This window comes from Borostomias antarcticus (genome assembly GCF_949987555.1).
Source record: "Borostomias antarcticus genome assembly, chromosome: 9".
NCBI classification, from domain to species: domain Eukaryota; kingdom Metazoa; phylum Chordata; class Actinopteri; order Stomiiformes; family Stomiidae; genus Borostomias; species Borostomias antarcticus.
In genome coordinates, this window is record NC_140242.1 from 11,824,498 (window position 1) to 11,840,026 (window position 15,529).

General features: G+C 46.0%; 2 protein-coding genes across 2 annotated transcripts; one reads left to right on the top strand and one right to left on the bottom strand.

The window, feature by feature from the left end:
* Positions 1–6,360: 6,360 nt before the first annotated feature.
* f3a (coagulation factor III, tissue factor a) lies at positions 6,361–9,787 on the top strand. Its single transcript, XM_084443230.1, has 6 exons — positions 6,361–6,443; positions 6,572–6,680; positions 7,224–7,417; positions 7,934–8,115; positions 8,517–8,682; positions 9,490–9,787. The coding sequence occupies exons 1-6, from the start codon at positions 6,368–6,370 to the stop codon at positions 9,633–9,635; spliced, it is 873 nt and encodes a 290-aa protein (XP_084299356.1). The 5' UTR covers positions 6,361–6,367; the 3' UTR covers positions 9,636–9,787.
* Positions 9,788–11,189: 1,402 nt separating this feature from the next.
* On the bottom strand, positions 11,190–15,154 carry LOC311312838 (tartrate-resistant acid phosphatase type 5-like; the record flags this gene model as incomplete). The annotated part of the gene is made up of 6 exons (XM_084442844.1): positions 15,052–15,154; positions 14,355–14,545; positions 13,574–13,701; positions 13,011–13,202; positions 11,578–11,725; positions 11,190–11,429 (listed from the first exon to the last, which is right to left on the bottom strand). The coding sequence occupies exons 1-6, from the start codon at positions 15,113–15,115 to the stop codon at positions 11,190–11,192; spliced, it is 963 nt and encodes a 320-aa protein (XP_084298970.1). The 5' UTR covers positions 15,116–15,154.
* Between the last annotated feature and the right edge of the window lie 375 nt (positions 15,155–15,529).

Below are 15,529 nucleotides of genomic sequence, written 5' to 3' on the forward strand. Positions count from 1 at the left end.
TGCGTCTCTTCTTACCCCAAGCCGGAGGAGGAGCGGCTGGTGCGCCTGCAGGAGCCGAGCTGGTCCAGACACTCTGGGCTGGACGGGTAGAGTGAGCAGAGTGGGCTGGGCTCTGGGCTGGACAGATAGAGTGAGTGGGCAGAGATGGAAACGCCGTGCTCGCAGTCCCAGCGGCCGGCGCTAGAGCCGGGCGACGGACCGCAGCGGGGCAGGGGCCCGTAGCAGGTTGCTTTGTGTGCTTGCGCTGTTGATAACGCCTGGTCTCGGTTGAAACAGCAGCGGTTGAGACACACGGCCGTGCTGACACACTGTGCATCCCCGGAGTGGCGAGGTGACGAGCGAGGAGGAGCCGGTCTTGCTCCTGGGAGCGACATTGCTCCAGGATCTTCGACAAAGCCGAACCAAACAACCCCTGCTTGCTCACTGGCGAATTGAGTAGGACGCCCTTGTTCTCCTCACGCAGACCGGTCAAGAACAGCCACAGATGATGCTGTTGCATGACAGAAGTGGCCATCACTGCTCCCGGGCAGGAGGCGGAGAACTTCACCAACTGAGCGACGGCTCCTGCAGTCTCAGTCATCTCCGCTCTCCAATCCGCTTCCACAGCGGAGGGAAGCTGCTCCTTGGCTAGCTGGTCGATGTAGATGGCTAGCATAGCGATGGAAGATGAAGCAGCGACCACTTGTGCCGCAAGCGCGTAGCTCTTGTCCACCAAGGACAGGGTCGTCTTGTCATTGCGGTCAGGCATCAACGGCTTTCTGGCAAAACGCCAAGAGGCAGAGGAGCCAGGCACGAGAACCGCAGCGATGTCGGGTTCCAGCATAGGGGAGCCACCTGTCATGACATCATCCCAGCCGGCCACCCTGGTAGCTTTAGCGAAGGGCCGTAGCGGAGCCGGCTGAGCCCATCCCTCCTCCATGAACGTCTCCAGGCTGGACATCACCGGCAGGAGACGAGCGGCAGGTGTGGAAGGAAGCCCGTAGCAGACGGAACTCCAGAGAGGCAGCCCCGTAGCAGCAGGAGCTTCCGGGATGGGGATGTCGGCGTGATGCGCGGCTCTCTCCAGCAGCTTGGGCAGGTCACCGTCGAAGGACCCATGCCTGAAGAAGAGCCGTACGCCTCCGGGGTCACTGAGGAAGAATACTCGCCGTCCTCAGGGCCCTCCTCTTCATCAGACAGCGGGAGGGACAACATTGGAGCCGGCTGTTGGAGGGGCATGTGGACATCACACACGTCCGAGCCACCCTCTGTGAGAGTGGGATCTTCAGTCTCCTGCAGTGGTGGCGGCGGAGTCGCGAAGAAGTGCGCTCGGAGGATCCTCTCCAGAGGACCGAGGAGAGTGCAGACCTGGCAGTAGGGAGATGGAACCAGGCCCGCCTTGGCGTGCTGCGACCCCATACAGCGGAAGCAGAGGGGATATCCCACGTCGCTGTAACGAGCGCCGCAACCACAGAATCTATCTGGAGGACTAATCAGCGCTGGCCGGCGGTCCCCAGGGGACGCCGCCGGCTCCTCGGAGAGTTGTTGAGAAGTCATCTTCGGGTCTTCTCTTTTCCAGTCGTCTTCGCGAGCTGAAAATTTCAAAGGAGCAGCTGTGCAGGCGAAGCCCACTTTTACAGGGGTGCATCAGACCTGGTTGGACACAGGTGTGTGTATGGGTTTATTTCTTCAGTCAATTGTAGCTAGCTAGGTTTCACTAGCCAATAGGAGCTAGCCCTGTGGGGCAGAGCTCCATGAAATAGAACAGGATGCGTGTCTGTTCACACCCTCCCCAGAAGAGACGTTTCACGCTAAAGACTCCAACAAGATCCCAAGACAACAAAGGAGGAAACGAGTTTCCTTTGACCCTTAAGAAAACAGCGGATATGAGGGCTGAGGATTTATGCACAAACAGCACAGCAGGAACAATAACACAAACTGGACAAGATGATGAAGATCTATTCATGGAGTCTCCAAGATGAGAGAGACAGAGAGAAAATAGAGAGACACAGAGAGAGAGAGAGAGATTGAGTTGGAGTCATAGAATTGTCCAAAATGTTAATGTTACAGACATTTTGGACAATTCTATGCTCCCTGCTTTGTGAGAACCGTTTGTGGAAGGCCCTTTTCTGTTCCAGCATGACTGTGCCCCAGTGCACAAAGCAAGGTCCATAAAGGCATGGTTGGGTGAGGTTGGTGTGGAAGAACTTGACTGGCCTGCACAGAGCCCTGACCTCAACCCCATCAAACACCTTTTGGGTGAACTAGAACGGGGATTGTGAGCTAGGCCCTCTCGTCCAACATCAGTGTCTGACCTCACAAATGCTTTTCTGGATGAATGGGCAAAAATTCCCACAGACACCCTCCAAAATCTTGTAGAAAGCCTTCCCAGAAGAGTGGAAGCTGGAGGGAGCAACTCCATATTAATGCCTATGAATTTAGAATGGGATGTCATAAAAGCTCCTGTAGATGTAATGTGTAGGTGTCCCAATACTTAGGTCCATATAGTGTATATAGATAGATTTGATGTACATTTACTGTAAGAACGGTGAGGAAAGCACATCAGAGACTGTACCACCTCAGACAACTGAGGAAATTCAGAGCGTCCCACCAGATTCTACAGATTACTCATCCACGATTGAGAGCATCCTGACTGGGAATATCAGAACAGAAAGTCTTATCACACATCGTTGTCCCTTCATGTGGCTCCTGGAATGACCTTCAAATCTCCCCCACATCAAAGTCAAATTCAGGGGATGACTGGTCATCTCCAGGGAAATAGATTGGCTTGTACTCTAGTTACAGATGTTTCCATTACACTTAATTACCCCAAACCCCCCAATGTGACCAATTCACCAGACTCCTATAGCCTTCAAAGTGTTTCACCACATTTCTGTGACTCACTTTAAAAGGAACCAGCAGAATTTGGGATTTAGACTAAATGTGAACGCTGACTTATGGGGCTACAATACACAATTACTCATCAAGTTCCTCCCCGAGTGTCCTCGAGAGACTGCGAGAGGAGCCGTCATGGAGTGATTTCACAGAAACAAGACGCACTCAGGCTCTCAGTTTCTCCATGGGACGTGAGCGGTAAAGTAATTAAGGTACAGTAGCAGACAGTGTAGCTGCAGCACTCTGGTTCACTGCCTGGGAAAGCCGGTCCAGGATTCAGTCAGCATGACCACACTGTCTATATTTAGAAAATGGAGAGAGCCCGCTGTGATGTCATGCCAAACCTGCATTCCTCAAGCTAATAGGACAACAGCCGATCGCCATCCACTAATGACCAGGGATGTGTACAATGGGCAAGTAGTGGGATCCATTCATAATGTTATGACGGATTGAGAGACTCACTCGGTCATGTTAGTCAGGGAATCATGGCTCATACTGATTCCTCCAAGCTTATCTAAGTTTAGTCTGGGAACGAGGTATTGATATGGACAGGGTATTATAGCCTATAGCATGGGATATTTACACAAGAAAATATAATTCAATACTAACCTACCTCGCGTCTCCCCAGTCCTGGGAATTCGGTCTGAGTCTCACCTCTCTATCCAGCAACTGGTCATTAAGAAGGTATATGAAAACATAGGCCCATATGATAATTATACATTAAATCATGTTTCCCAAAAGAAAATACATGAGCATACTACTTTCTTCTCTTATAGTCGTCATTCATACAGGCCCTCTTTCACATTTGGCTTTAGTCATGGCTGGACCAGTAGCGGGGCCAGAAGTGGTCACATAATCTTCTATAGAAACTGTGTGGATGCTGGCTGTGCCCTCATTCAGTGGAAGGTATTTGTCTGCTTCTGTATGGGTATTCAGTTTCTCCAGTGAGTAGTTTTGCATTCAAAGCCACAGGCGAACATGAGGCACTGCTAGACCCCTGATTAGCATGCGCTCCTTGGAGGAAAAGCTCTCTTGGCACAGGGTCTTCCTTGGACTGCCAGCTGAGCCAAGCACATTGGCATCCGCTGTTTGCAGAAAACTAGGACAGATATGATTCACTCTTTTTTTTTTTTTACTATAAGGTGACCACACTGTGAGTGTGTAGGCACTGCCATGTTGTCATGGCAATTCATAAAAACACAGCATGCAGGTGTAGTTCTGCACAGCATGTTTTTGTTGTTGTGAGATGCTCAGTTGCAGTGTTAATCACCACAACTAAATAAGATAAAATAAAATGTTCTTGCCTAAAACTAAACAAACCCTACAAGAACCCTGGGAGCTTATGTTCCTAGGGTCCTATGTTCCCCAGTTCAATATTCTATTAACACACATCAAAGTACAACTTTTCAAAAGGTTTTATATTGTAAGACTCGTTTTCCCAGCTGTCCGAGTTGTTGGCAGCAGTGTCACAAAGTAGACCTGTGGGAGATAATTGATCACTACTCTATATCTGTGTCTAAAAGCCTCCTAAGCTGTGTTGAAGCGGAAGGTCTGGGCAGGGCTGGTAGAGAGGACCGTACTGCCACCCTGCCTGAGTCCTGGTGGATGGAGCCCCAATAAACAGCTGCAACACGGCCATATTTACTACTAACGACAAGGAAAGATCCAACGAGAACTTGACTTTTTGACTTTTTTCCCCGTAAAGCGCATTGTGTTGCCTCTGGGTATGAAATGCGCTATACAAATAAAGCTTGGATTGACTGAGTGATTGATTGATTCCCCCCCCCCCCCCCAAGTCATTTATTACTCGTCATACAGTGACACACAGCACACGGACGGTGACACAGAACACACACACACACACACACACATACTCACGAAGTGGTCTTCGATTACTGTAAATGTGTCCTCTGCATTCCTCCCATCCAAGCTGTCATCCTCCAGCACTGGGCAGCCTCATCAGTGGCGCCCTGGGACCAAGTCCACGTTCTCAGTCCAGGTCCTCGTCAGGGACCGGACTGAAAAGCATCTGTTCTTCTGCAAGTTTTTCACATTGCGGTTCTATGTGGAGGGAACCCGAGTGAGCACGGGGAGAACATGCAAACTCCACACAGAAAGGCCTGGGAGATGGCCCATGTGGGAATCAAACCCAGGACCTTCTTGCTGTGAGGTGACGGTGTAATGCACTGAGACATCGTGTCACCCCCTAGAGAACCCTACTGCCACTTGCCACCCATGGAACCCACCCACCTGCCACCCACAGAATCTTAACCAAAGACAAATCCCTTTAGGCCAGCTAGTTGCACCAGACCAAACCACGGCCAGACCACACGAAGAAGCACAACCCCAAACACAGTATCACCTCAACCAGCATACACAGACACAGGCACTCAGAGGTAAAAACATCCCGAATGAGGCTGTGGGTCCTATGTTCAACTCCATGCTCCCTGAACACGGCTACACATACAAACACCCAATCTGATTTTCTAACCCTACAGTAACCACTTCCATGAGTTCTCACAATAATAGTCCATGCCATATTGAGTGAATGGGCTACAGAGCTGAGGAACATCTTTTCCAGGTTCCCACTGTGTGTTATAGAGCTGGAGAACATCTCTGGTCCAGGGTGTTATGAGGCAGCTCTCTGTCAATTTTTCAATTACCATTTTTCACTCACTCTACTCTTCATATATATTTATACTTACATACATAGGCTATACTTAAATAGCAAAGTGCACTTGGGTGAGTAACGAAAGTGTATTGTAAATGTGTGGCATGTAACTAACATTATATACAATAATTGCATTTAACGTAGGAAGCGCCAAAGTACTATTACTTGCCAGAACTCACAAGTGTATCTCCTTTCTAAAACAAGTGACTGAGCATAAACTGTGCTGAAGGTAAAGTGAATAACAAACTAAAAATACAATAGGTGCACACTCCAGGCTGTGTAGTCTACACTGTAGGCCGATCTGCCGAATAATGACCACATATGGTTTTAGTGTAGCCTATCTATTGACGCATTTCATACTTTTGACATATCAGACTGCACAGGTAGGCTTACACATCTACTAGTTCACCTTTATCACACGTTGGTACACGCCAAGCGTTGTCAAAAGCCCATCCCACTTACAGTAGAAACCGTCCGGTGCGGACATACTTATTTGGTAGGTCATACACCTCGATACTAGATACAACACTCCACGGCTGATTTATAAATCTGACTGAGACAGACGAACGGAATTCAATTAGGCAACTTCATCACACCGGCGAATCACTGATCAATCTACCACATTGTTGCTGGATTCATTTTACGCTGTGCCCCGACACACGCTTACATGTTCGCTGGAGAATTTCTTCAGTGATAGGCTACTGTACCTTTGGAAATCATTGCTGCTTTTGTGCACCTGGATTACAGACTCACCAGATTCCATCTAATTGCTCCGACTGGAATTAATATCCGACGTTTTACTCTCAGATTTTGGAATACAAAATGTCGTACGCGGGAGTAAAAATGGCCTTTATGACATTGTCTATATCTGTCTTCTTTTTAACAGATTTAGCTTCAGGTATGTATTATAAAGTTAGCATAGGCCTACCTAATGTGCTTGGATTTATCGAACATAACCTATATGCAGCATTCAGTCAGGTGAACTGTTAGATTTTGGTATTTAGATTAACCCATGTCGTTTTGCAGGTTCGTATCCAAAGGCGCAAAACGTCAGCTGGTCGTCTTTCAACTTCAAAACACTGCTTATGTGGGATCCTAAACCAACTAACTATTCATACACAGTTGAATTTTCAGTGTGAGTAAATTACTCCAATGGCACAAACCACTGTAAACCTCTTCATCTGAATACTTTTCTAAGTCTGTTATTAGTCAGTAATAACAAATTACCGTTCGACAATATCCTTGCGAGTGAATGAACAATTCTTCGTACGTTTTTAACATTTATGATTTTTGCGAGCATTTTCATCCCCGGGGTAGGCTATGTAATGATATTGGCACATATTCAGTAGCCATATTCTCAGACTGCTTCAATGACCTTGAGAAGCTTTTAGCAGATGCGATAAGATTCCAATATTGATCTTCTAAAAGGTTTTACTGGCATTGATACAAGTTTGTCTGGGTTTTAAAGATCCAGGTTCCAGCAAAACAGGTTGTTATTTTAGTGCAAGAGTGGTTAAGACCAAGGATTAGCCTACAGTTTCTTTAGAGAGATGCGGCAAAACCACACCCAATAAATGATCTATACACCCCACAAAATTGCAAGTAGGCTGTATCATTAAGAGACCGCCCAGAGAGTAATGCTAAGAATTTACATTCTATCTGAACGCCTGTGTTTCAGCGTGGGTAAGGACAGGGAGAGGAACCCTTTCTGTATCAGGTCCACGGAGACGGAGTGCGACCTGTCCAACTCTCTGACCGACCTCAGGGCCACTTATTCTGCGGACGTCCTCTCGGAACCCCCCCGTGGCGCCACCTCTGACGTCATCGAGTTCCCGCACACGCGCTCGGAGCGCTTCTGTCCCTACAAAGACAGTAGGTATTGCCGCCACACACACACACACACACACACACACACACACACACACACACACACACACACACACACACACACACACACACACACACCTGACTTTTAAAGCATACAACAATGATATTCTGATGGTACAGGTGACACATTCCGAAGAATCGAGCCATCAGGGCCATATATAGTAGAATATCACAGTACCAAGTTTTCAAAGTATCACAGTATCATGTTTTTCAGACTATAACAATATCAAGTTTTCAGACTATAACAGTACCAAGTTTTCAGACTATCACAGCACCAAGTTTTCAGAGTATCACAGTACCAAGTTTTCATACCATCACAGTACCAAGTTTTCAGACTATCACAGCACCAAGTTTTCAGACTATCACAGTACCAAGTTTTCATACCATCACAGTACCAAGTTTTCAGACTATCACAGTACCAAGTTTTCAGAGTATCAGTGTACCCAAGTGTGACAGGTGGCAAGCAAGCGTGACATTCCAAGCGTGACATCCCCTATCCAGCACAGATAGGCAGGCCCGACTTCAAGTTCGAGGTGAGCAAAGACAAGAAGAAGATCACGCTGTACGTCACCGACCCCCAGACAGCACTGTTCAAGGACAACAGGCCTCTGACCATCAGGGATGTGTTTGGTGATGAACTGGAGTATAAAGTGACCTACAGGAAAGCCAAGAGCACCGGGAAGGTAAGCTCTACAGGGTGGGAATGTCTCACTCAAGGGCAATAGAAATGGCATGGATCACTGAGTGACACAAGTGCCCGCTCCATCTTGAATCTTGTCATGCACTTGAGATATACAGGTATTCTCTCAGTGTAACTTAAAGGTGTAGGCTATGGTTAGCTGATGGCTCTCTAGCACTAATATCTCTAAAACTGGGCATATATATCTCAAGAGTGGAACGTCTGTCAAAATGTTGATATGGACCGTTGCATATGATTGTAAATAACCGTATAACAGGGCTTATGATGTTAAATACCAAAGTAGTCTTTTAATACATTCTCTCAGTGTTAATATAATAACGCAATGTGAGAATATGATGGTAACAGAATGTAACCCCTACCCCACCTCTGGCGCTGTCCCTCCAGAAAGTAAAGATCTCTAGGAGCAGTGACATCGAGCTGACGGACGTGGACCGGGGGGAGAGCTACTGTTTCAACGTCCAGGCCTACCTCCCCTCCCGACACGACAAGCAGCTGGGGGAGCTCAGCCACACCCAGTGCTCCCCCGACGAGGACAAGTCCATATTTGATGGTGAGGGGCGATGGAATATATTACCACTACTGTTCTGCCCTGTAAGGGTGTCGTGTGGATTGAACTTTCGATGTCCAAGGTACGCTTGATTTATCTTTCTCGAGCACAATGGAATCGATGGCGCGGACGCCCGCTTCTGAAATGCACGCGAGGAAAGATAAATTGAGGACACCTCAAGTACTACAAATATTTGAACAATGTGTTTGACTCGGGTGTGTGCACTCTGTGCTTGTAGGCTTTTTACAAAAGTTTTTTTGTCAATATCTATGTTTGTCCCTGCGTACTGTACGTCTGAGTACATCAGCTCGGTCAGCGGCCGGCTTGGGGTCAGACAGACCGACAGTAGTAAGCACGTTGTGTGAAACTGAGCACATAGGCCTACGTACATGTCGTTATAATCCCAACGAAGGAGAATAGATTTTAGTGACGCCTCTGTCACATAGGTTTTCATTACAAAGCCAATGCTGAACACTCGTAAAAATGAGAATCACTCATCTGCGTAGTAATCATCCATCAAATGGGTTGTGTTTTCCATTAGTCATTGAGCTGAGGCTTTCACCCACACACAACACACACACACACACACACACTCTGCTTTCAGGGGTCACAAGTGAGTCAGCTCGCCAGTGAGGACACTGAGGGAGACAAAAGGAGTTGCTGAATGACTCTTTTTCATGACTAAATGACAAAGGCACACTGCAGTGTGTGTGTGTGTGTGTGTGCGTGTGTTTGCATGAGATTGTATTTGAGTGTCATCCACTCCAAATTACATTATTCTGTTCTCTTACACCTGTGTTTCATCCACAGAGTACGGTATTGGCGTGATAGCGTCCGGCGTCCTCCTCATCCTTGCCGCCATCGCCGCCATCATCGTCACCGTGGTGTGTTGCAGACGACGCAGGAGTAATGCCAATCAGAGTAGCAAAGAGGGGTTGCCACTTCGATCTGTCTAGGAGTGCGTATAGAGTACTGCACACACACAGTCTAGAATACTAGGTACACTTGAACTGGACTTGCCCCTTTCAAAGGAGGATGATGGAAGGTAGACCCCAGTTCAACATTCCATTGTCAGACACTGGAATTACTTCACTTTTGTTTCTGTGAAACTGCAGGGTGAATATGTTAGACATATTCTATTTACATTTTAAATGCTGTATTTGTATGCTGATTGGTGATTGGTACTTTCCTGCTGTAGTGACGACTACCTTTTTTAAACACTACCAACTGTTCTTATTTATTTTCTTGCACATCGTTATTTCTAACTTGAAAAAAAGATCATTGGGAAAATATCTACTGGTTTTGGGAGAGTGGTAAATACTAAACCATATGGGAAATTAAATGTAGTATATTTTTATTTTTATATTAAAAAGCTTAATTTATAATGTGCCACTATTATTGTACTATTTGTATATGAGTTTTTAGTTTTTATTCTTCAAAGGTTTTAGGGATCAGTATATTTTCTATGGCTAAAACATTATGTTATGATCATGAGACAGATCTTAAGACAAAATGCACGATTTCACAGATTCATTATTGTGTTGCCTTTGCATGAGTTCATATAGAGATATGAATAACATATTAATAATAGATATTTCTAACATATACAGAAATCTGCAAAACTCAATGCAAAGTAATGAAGCATTAAATGCCATGTGTTTGCAACTCAAAGTGTTGTTCATAAGTAAGTTTGTAAGTCTGGTACTACTCTGGCAATTTTAATGTGAATGATTGATCTCTTTAATAAAGTATGCTAAAGAATCATTCATGTGAGGTAATGTTTACTTTTGATATGAAGGATTTGGAAATGTTTATCTTAATCACATGCTGTGTAATCTAATGAGAGCTTTGTCAATGCAGACATGGTGGCTTCCCTTCCTAGAGCCTACAGTAGAGAAAGTAAAGAGCTGCTCTTTATACAAAAGTACCTCACCAGTACCCTCTAGGGGTCAGACTACTGACATACACCAGTACCCTCTAGGGGTCAGACTACTGACATACACCAGTACCCTCTAGGGGTCAGACTACTGACATACACCAGTACCCTCTAGGGGTCAGACTACTGACATACACCAGTACCCTCTAGGGGTCAGACTACTGACAAACACTAGTACCCTCTAGGGGTCAGACTACTGACATACACCAGTACCCTCTAGGGGTCAGACTACTGACATACACCAGTACCCTCTAGTGGTTAGACTACTGACATACACTAGTACCCTCTAGGGGTCAGGATACTGCTACTGACATACAGAGATCCATCAAATTACTCTTTTTTATCAATGTACACATTTTACATCCTCATTGAATATCTATAAAGTGCAAAAAAAAACATTGGAAAAACACAAAGCTGAAAATCACAATCTCAAGCTCCAGTAAAATTGATAAAGACCCGTTCATAATTTCAGAGACAAAAATATAAATATCCAGAGACACAGCTAGAGTCCACCATGTATGCCTGTCATTACTGTAAACAAAACTTAATAATTGGCTATCCACCTCTAAATCTTTCAAAGTTTGCGTTTAGCCATCTTAGTCTGGTACACGCATTTCCCATCTGTCTGGATGTAGCTGACGGTCATCTGGTCCCCGGTGACCTCGAAGTACGCAAATCCTCCTGATGTTCTGTTGACAGCGCTGGAGAACCGTTGCCAGGACAACGGGACGCTGTCCCTGTGATGGGTGGACACGTCTGCAAAGTTCCCGCTCCCGCTGACCACGTAAGAACTCCCATCATCCTCTCTGATAAACTGATACAAGGACATTGGTCAACATCAAGGAGTACTCATCTGCTCCCACAAACGGGTATAGGAGCTAGAGACGCTAGAGTTCTCCATCGTATCTATCAGGGGTAGATGGACAAGACGTCTCATCCACCTGTAACGACAACGCTCTCACCTGGAGGTCGTGGTCATGGCCGCACAGGTACACCGTGACGTCGTACTTCTTCAGCAGTGGCCGCAGCTCGTCCACGAGACACCGCGTGGGGCCATGGTGACCGATTGACCACACGGGATAGTGACCAGCCACCACGATGTACTCCGACCTGCGGGGGACCAGAGCTATCGGCACGGTTCTGAAGGTAAGTCGTGAGCGTCTTCTACCGCTACACTCACCAAACCAGAGGAGCGTAAGAGCATTTCTCAGATCACCTCCATCTTCTCACACCTCATTCCTGGGCCATGTCAGGTAAGGGGAATGTTTGTCCCTAATACAACCCTCCAGGTGACCTGGCCTTGGGCTTTTTCAGGACTATAAACCCTGGTCTGTGATATCTCACTCACAGCTCAGCTATTGATCTGCCAGACCGCCCTGCTTTCTGCTATCCCTTCACGTATTGGTTAATAGAGATTTACATATTCATCTTTGAGTTGTGTCTATCACAGCATAAAAGGCTATGCTCTGTACATTCTGATCACGTTTCTGGGGAGGTTTTGACGTGACTACTGTATACTGATAGTTATGACTGGAAAACCTTGCTCCCTGCAGGCTAACTATGAATAGAACACTTTTATGTGAATGGAGAAACAAGGCTTTTAGAATTTATTAGACTAAATTCTACAACAGGAGCGATTTGTCTCATACCACAACATGAACAGATTATCGTTTGACCTATAATACATGCTATAAACTGGTGCTGTGTGTAAAATATGAACCCTAAGTCCTTTCCACAAGGCCGAGAGACCTGAGGAGGTTCAGTCAGCCCAGACATGGAGCAGTAGATCAACCATCTCTGTGTTCTATTCTCCATGCGTCAGTGTGAGGGAGTGACCTGCCATAATACAAGGGACAGGAATGTGTGTGTGTGTGTGTGTGTGTGTGTGTGTGTGTGTGTAGCAGTCAGGAGATCGTTCATCAGAAGAGCGTTCAGACTGGAGGAGTGGGAGGAGTGTGTGGTCAGTCAAGTTATCTGAAAAACATATGCCTTTAAATCTTCAGATTCAGATTTTTTCCCTGACACTTAAACAACATTTTCCCTGAAAGTCTGTAATCCATCATCAGAAGTTACCCCACAGACTAATTTATTTGCTGTTTCACCACAGTGGCTGCCCAGATGGCACTTGAAATATCGAGTTTGGGTTATTGCCTGACACAGGACCTGACTCAGTCTTGACTTCAGCAGCTAATATTTTTTGGAGGGATAATACACAAACCAAGATTTGGCTTGGTTAGTTGTAAATACATGCGTGGATTAATGTCCACAACAAAAATCTGGAGTCATAATAATACAGTACGTATGAATCCAGAACAAGAAGAATCTGATTGTGGAGTTATCCTAGTCTACAGTACAGAAGGATCTCTGGTTGACTGACATGCGGTTACGATCTTACCTGGCGTTCGCCAGTCGGGAGTTGATCCACTGAAGCTGGAGGTGTGCAGCCCTGGGGTCCTCGCTCCCCCGGGGTTGGAGCTCATCATAGGTGTTTCCACACAGTATAACAGTGTCAATCATCAGGATAGTCACGGACACGTTTGTGTGTGGAACCTTAAACTGGAGCTCATAATATAGCTCCGGGTAATTCCTAAAAGGGTACAAACCAAGATAGGCGTCAGATTTAGGAGCAGCACTCCACTCCAATCAATTTAGGAGAGAGGGGGACCTCCCAGAGAGCAAAGTAGCCTACAAGTTATCAATGGACGTTTTCACTGCAATTTAGTAGAACACTAAATCCCAAAATGCATTACATTACAGTCAATTAGCAGATGCTTTTATCAGTGTACTACTACTCGCCAGAACTCACAAGTGCATCTCCTTTCTAAACAAGTGACCAAGAGCATGATCAAGTGCTGAAGCCAACGTGCAAAAGAGTAGCAAAATATAAACGCAATAGATGCAAAAGTGCAAGTTTTCAATGGTTATTTTCATTGCATGTATTTCCAGGAAGATGCTGACCATCTGTCTGATCTGCTGGAGTAGGCCATCTGGGCGGACACGTTTCCGCGGTGGTCGTGATTTCCCGCCACCAGGTACCACGGGACGCCACGAAGCGAGGCTTGAAAGAAGACGTTCTCAAAGGTATGCTGCAGAAGGAAGGAACCAAAATACACATTAAATCACACATTACATTACAAATTACTCAGGAATAACTGATGATCATGAATTGGAGTTTATTATCAAGGATGATGCCACCAGCTGCCACTAGAGGGGACAGTCTCCTGGAAAGGTTGGTTAGATTAGATTAGATTAGATTAGATTAGATTAGATAGATAGATGGATAGATAGATAGATAGATAAGTTCTCATTTTGCACTTAAAGTCAACACTAGAGTATGAGTTTAATATGTGAATGGACTGCACTTATATAGCACTTTCATCCAAAGCGTTTTACAATGGCCTCTCATTCACACACACACACACACACACACACACACACACACACACACACACACACACACACACACACACACACACACACACACACACACACACACACACACACACACACACACACACGGCGGCAATTTGGGGTTCAGTTTCTTAGCTCAAGGACACTTCCATATGTGGACAGGAGGAGCCAGGATTTGAACCACAGACCCTACGATCATTGGACAACCCACTCTACCTCCTGAGCCACAGCCGGTCCTGTATACTATATTGTGTATAGTAAGTTATAATATATTCTACAATACTATATTGATGGCACATGTTGGCTGTGTGTTTAGGTGTAAACTGGCCTTGAAGCGGGGGTCGTCCACGTCCTTCACTCCGCTGTAGTAGAAGTGGTCTCCTAAGCTCAGGACAAAGTCCAGGCCCATGGTCTGGACGACCACTCCCAGCTCTGTGGCGATGGCCTCCTCGTGAGGGGTGTGGTAGGGGGGCAGCGGGAGCCCCCCCCAGTCCCCCAGGCCCACGAAGCGCAGTGACGCTGGAGAGTGGTGAAACACACAAACACACACACACACACAAGCACACAACGCAGACACGACGCAGACACAATGAGGCACGACTCTGTCACTCTCCAGTTCACACTATCTCTTACTGACTCTTTGGCAGAACGGCAGTTTCAATTCAGAACATACAACTGTATGTTCACTGCTTTATGATATTCAGTGAAAGATGTGTTCTTTTAATGCGGTCAGTTTAACCATACACTGCCAACTTGCTGTGCCATCTGCATGTGAGAGAACCACAATGGAAATACGTTTTTAACATTATTGTGTTCACCCTTGATGATGGTTGTCACACACAAGTCTCCTTCGTGTATTGTTAATGTCGTCAAACTAATCAACTAAATTACACTAAGATAGATAAAGTAGCTATATATCTTTCACTGAATATCTTAATACAAAGACAATATAAAGATGCAGTATGTTCTGAATTCAAACAGCCCTTCGTTACAAACTGCCACAGACTATTTTACAGTAGGCCTACCTTGTTCCAAGGCCTGGTTGAGGGGCCAGAAGCAGGCCAGCAGCTGCAGGAGCAGCCTAGCCATGTCTGGAGAAGAAGCGGAACCAAGGAAGCCTACACACACACACACCTGAACCGTCAGTGTGTCTCTGAAGATAGGAGAGACCTAACAAGTCTTACTTTCCTTTCCATTTCACAGTGTGACGTTTAAAGAGGAAGCAGCTCTGTGTGGTTTCAGTGCAATTTCCTGCCCTGTGCCTGTGAAAAACAAAACAAAAAAACAACATTCAGCAATCAGCTGATCTGTGACTTGAACCTTGACACTAAACCATGAGATGTAAATTGAGCGGCCTGCTGAGTTAACCAACGTCCACTTACTAATACTCACTTCATTGGATTAGCAGCATACGGTGGCCAACTATAGGCTAATCAGAGTAGGCCTACATTATAGCACAATACATCCTATCTACGTAGCAAGTCATGCAGCAAATGAGCCACA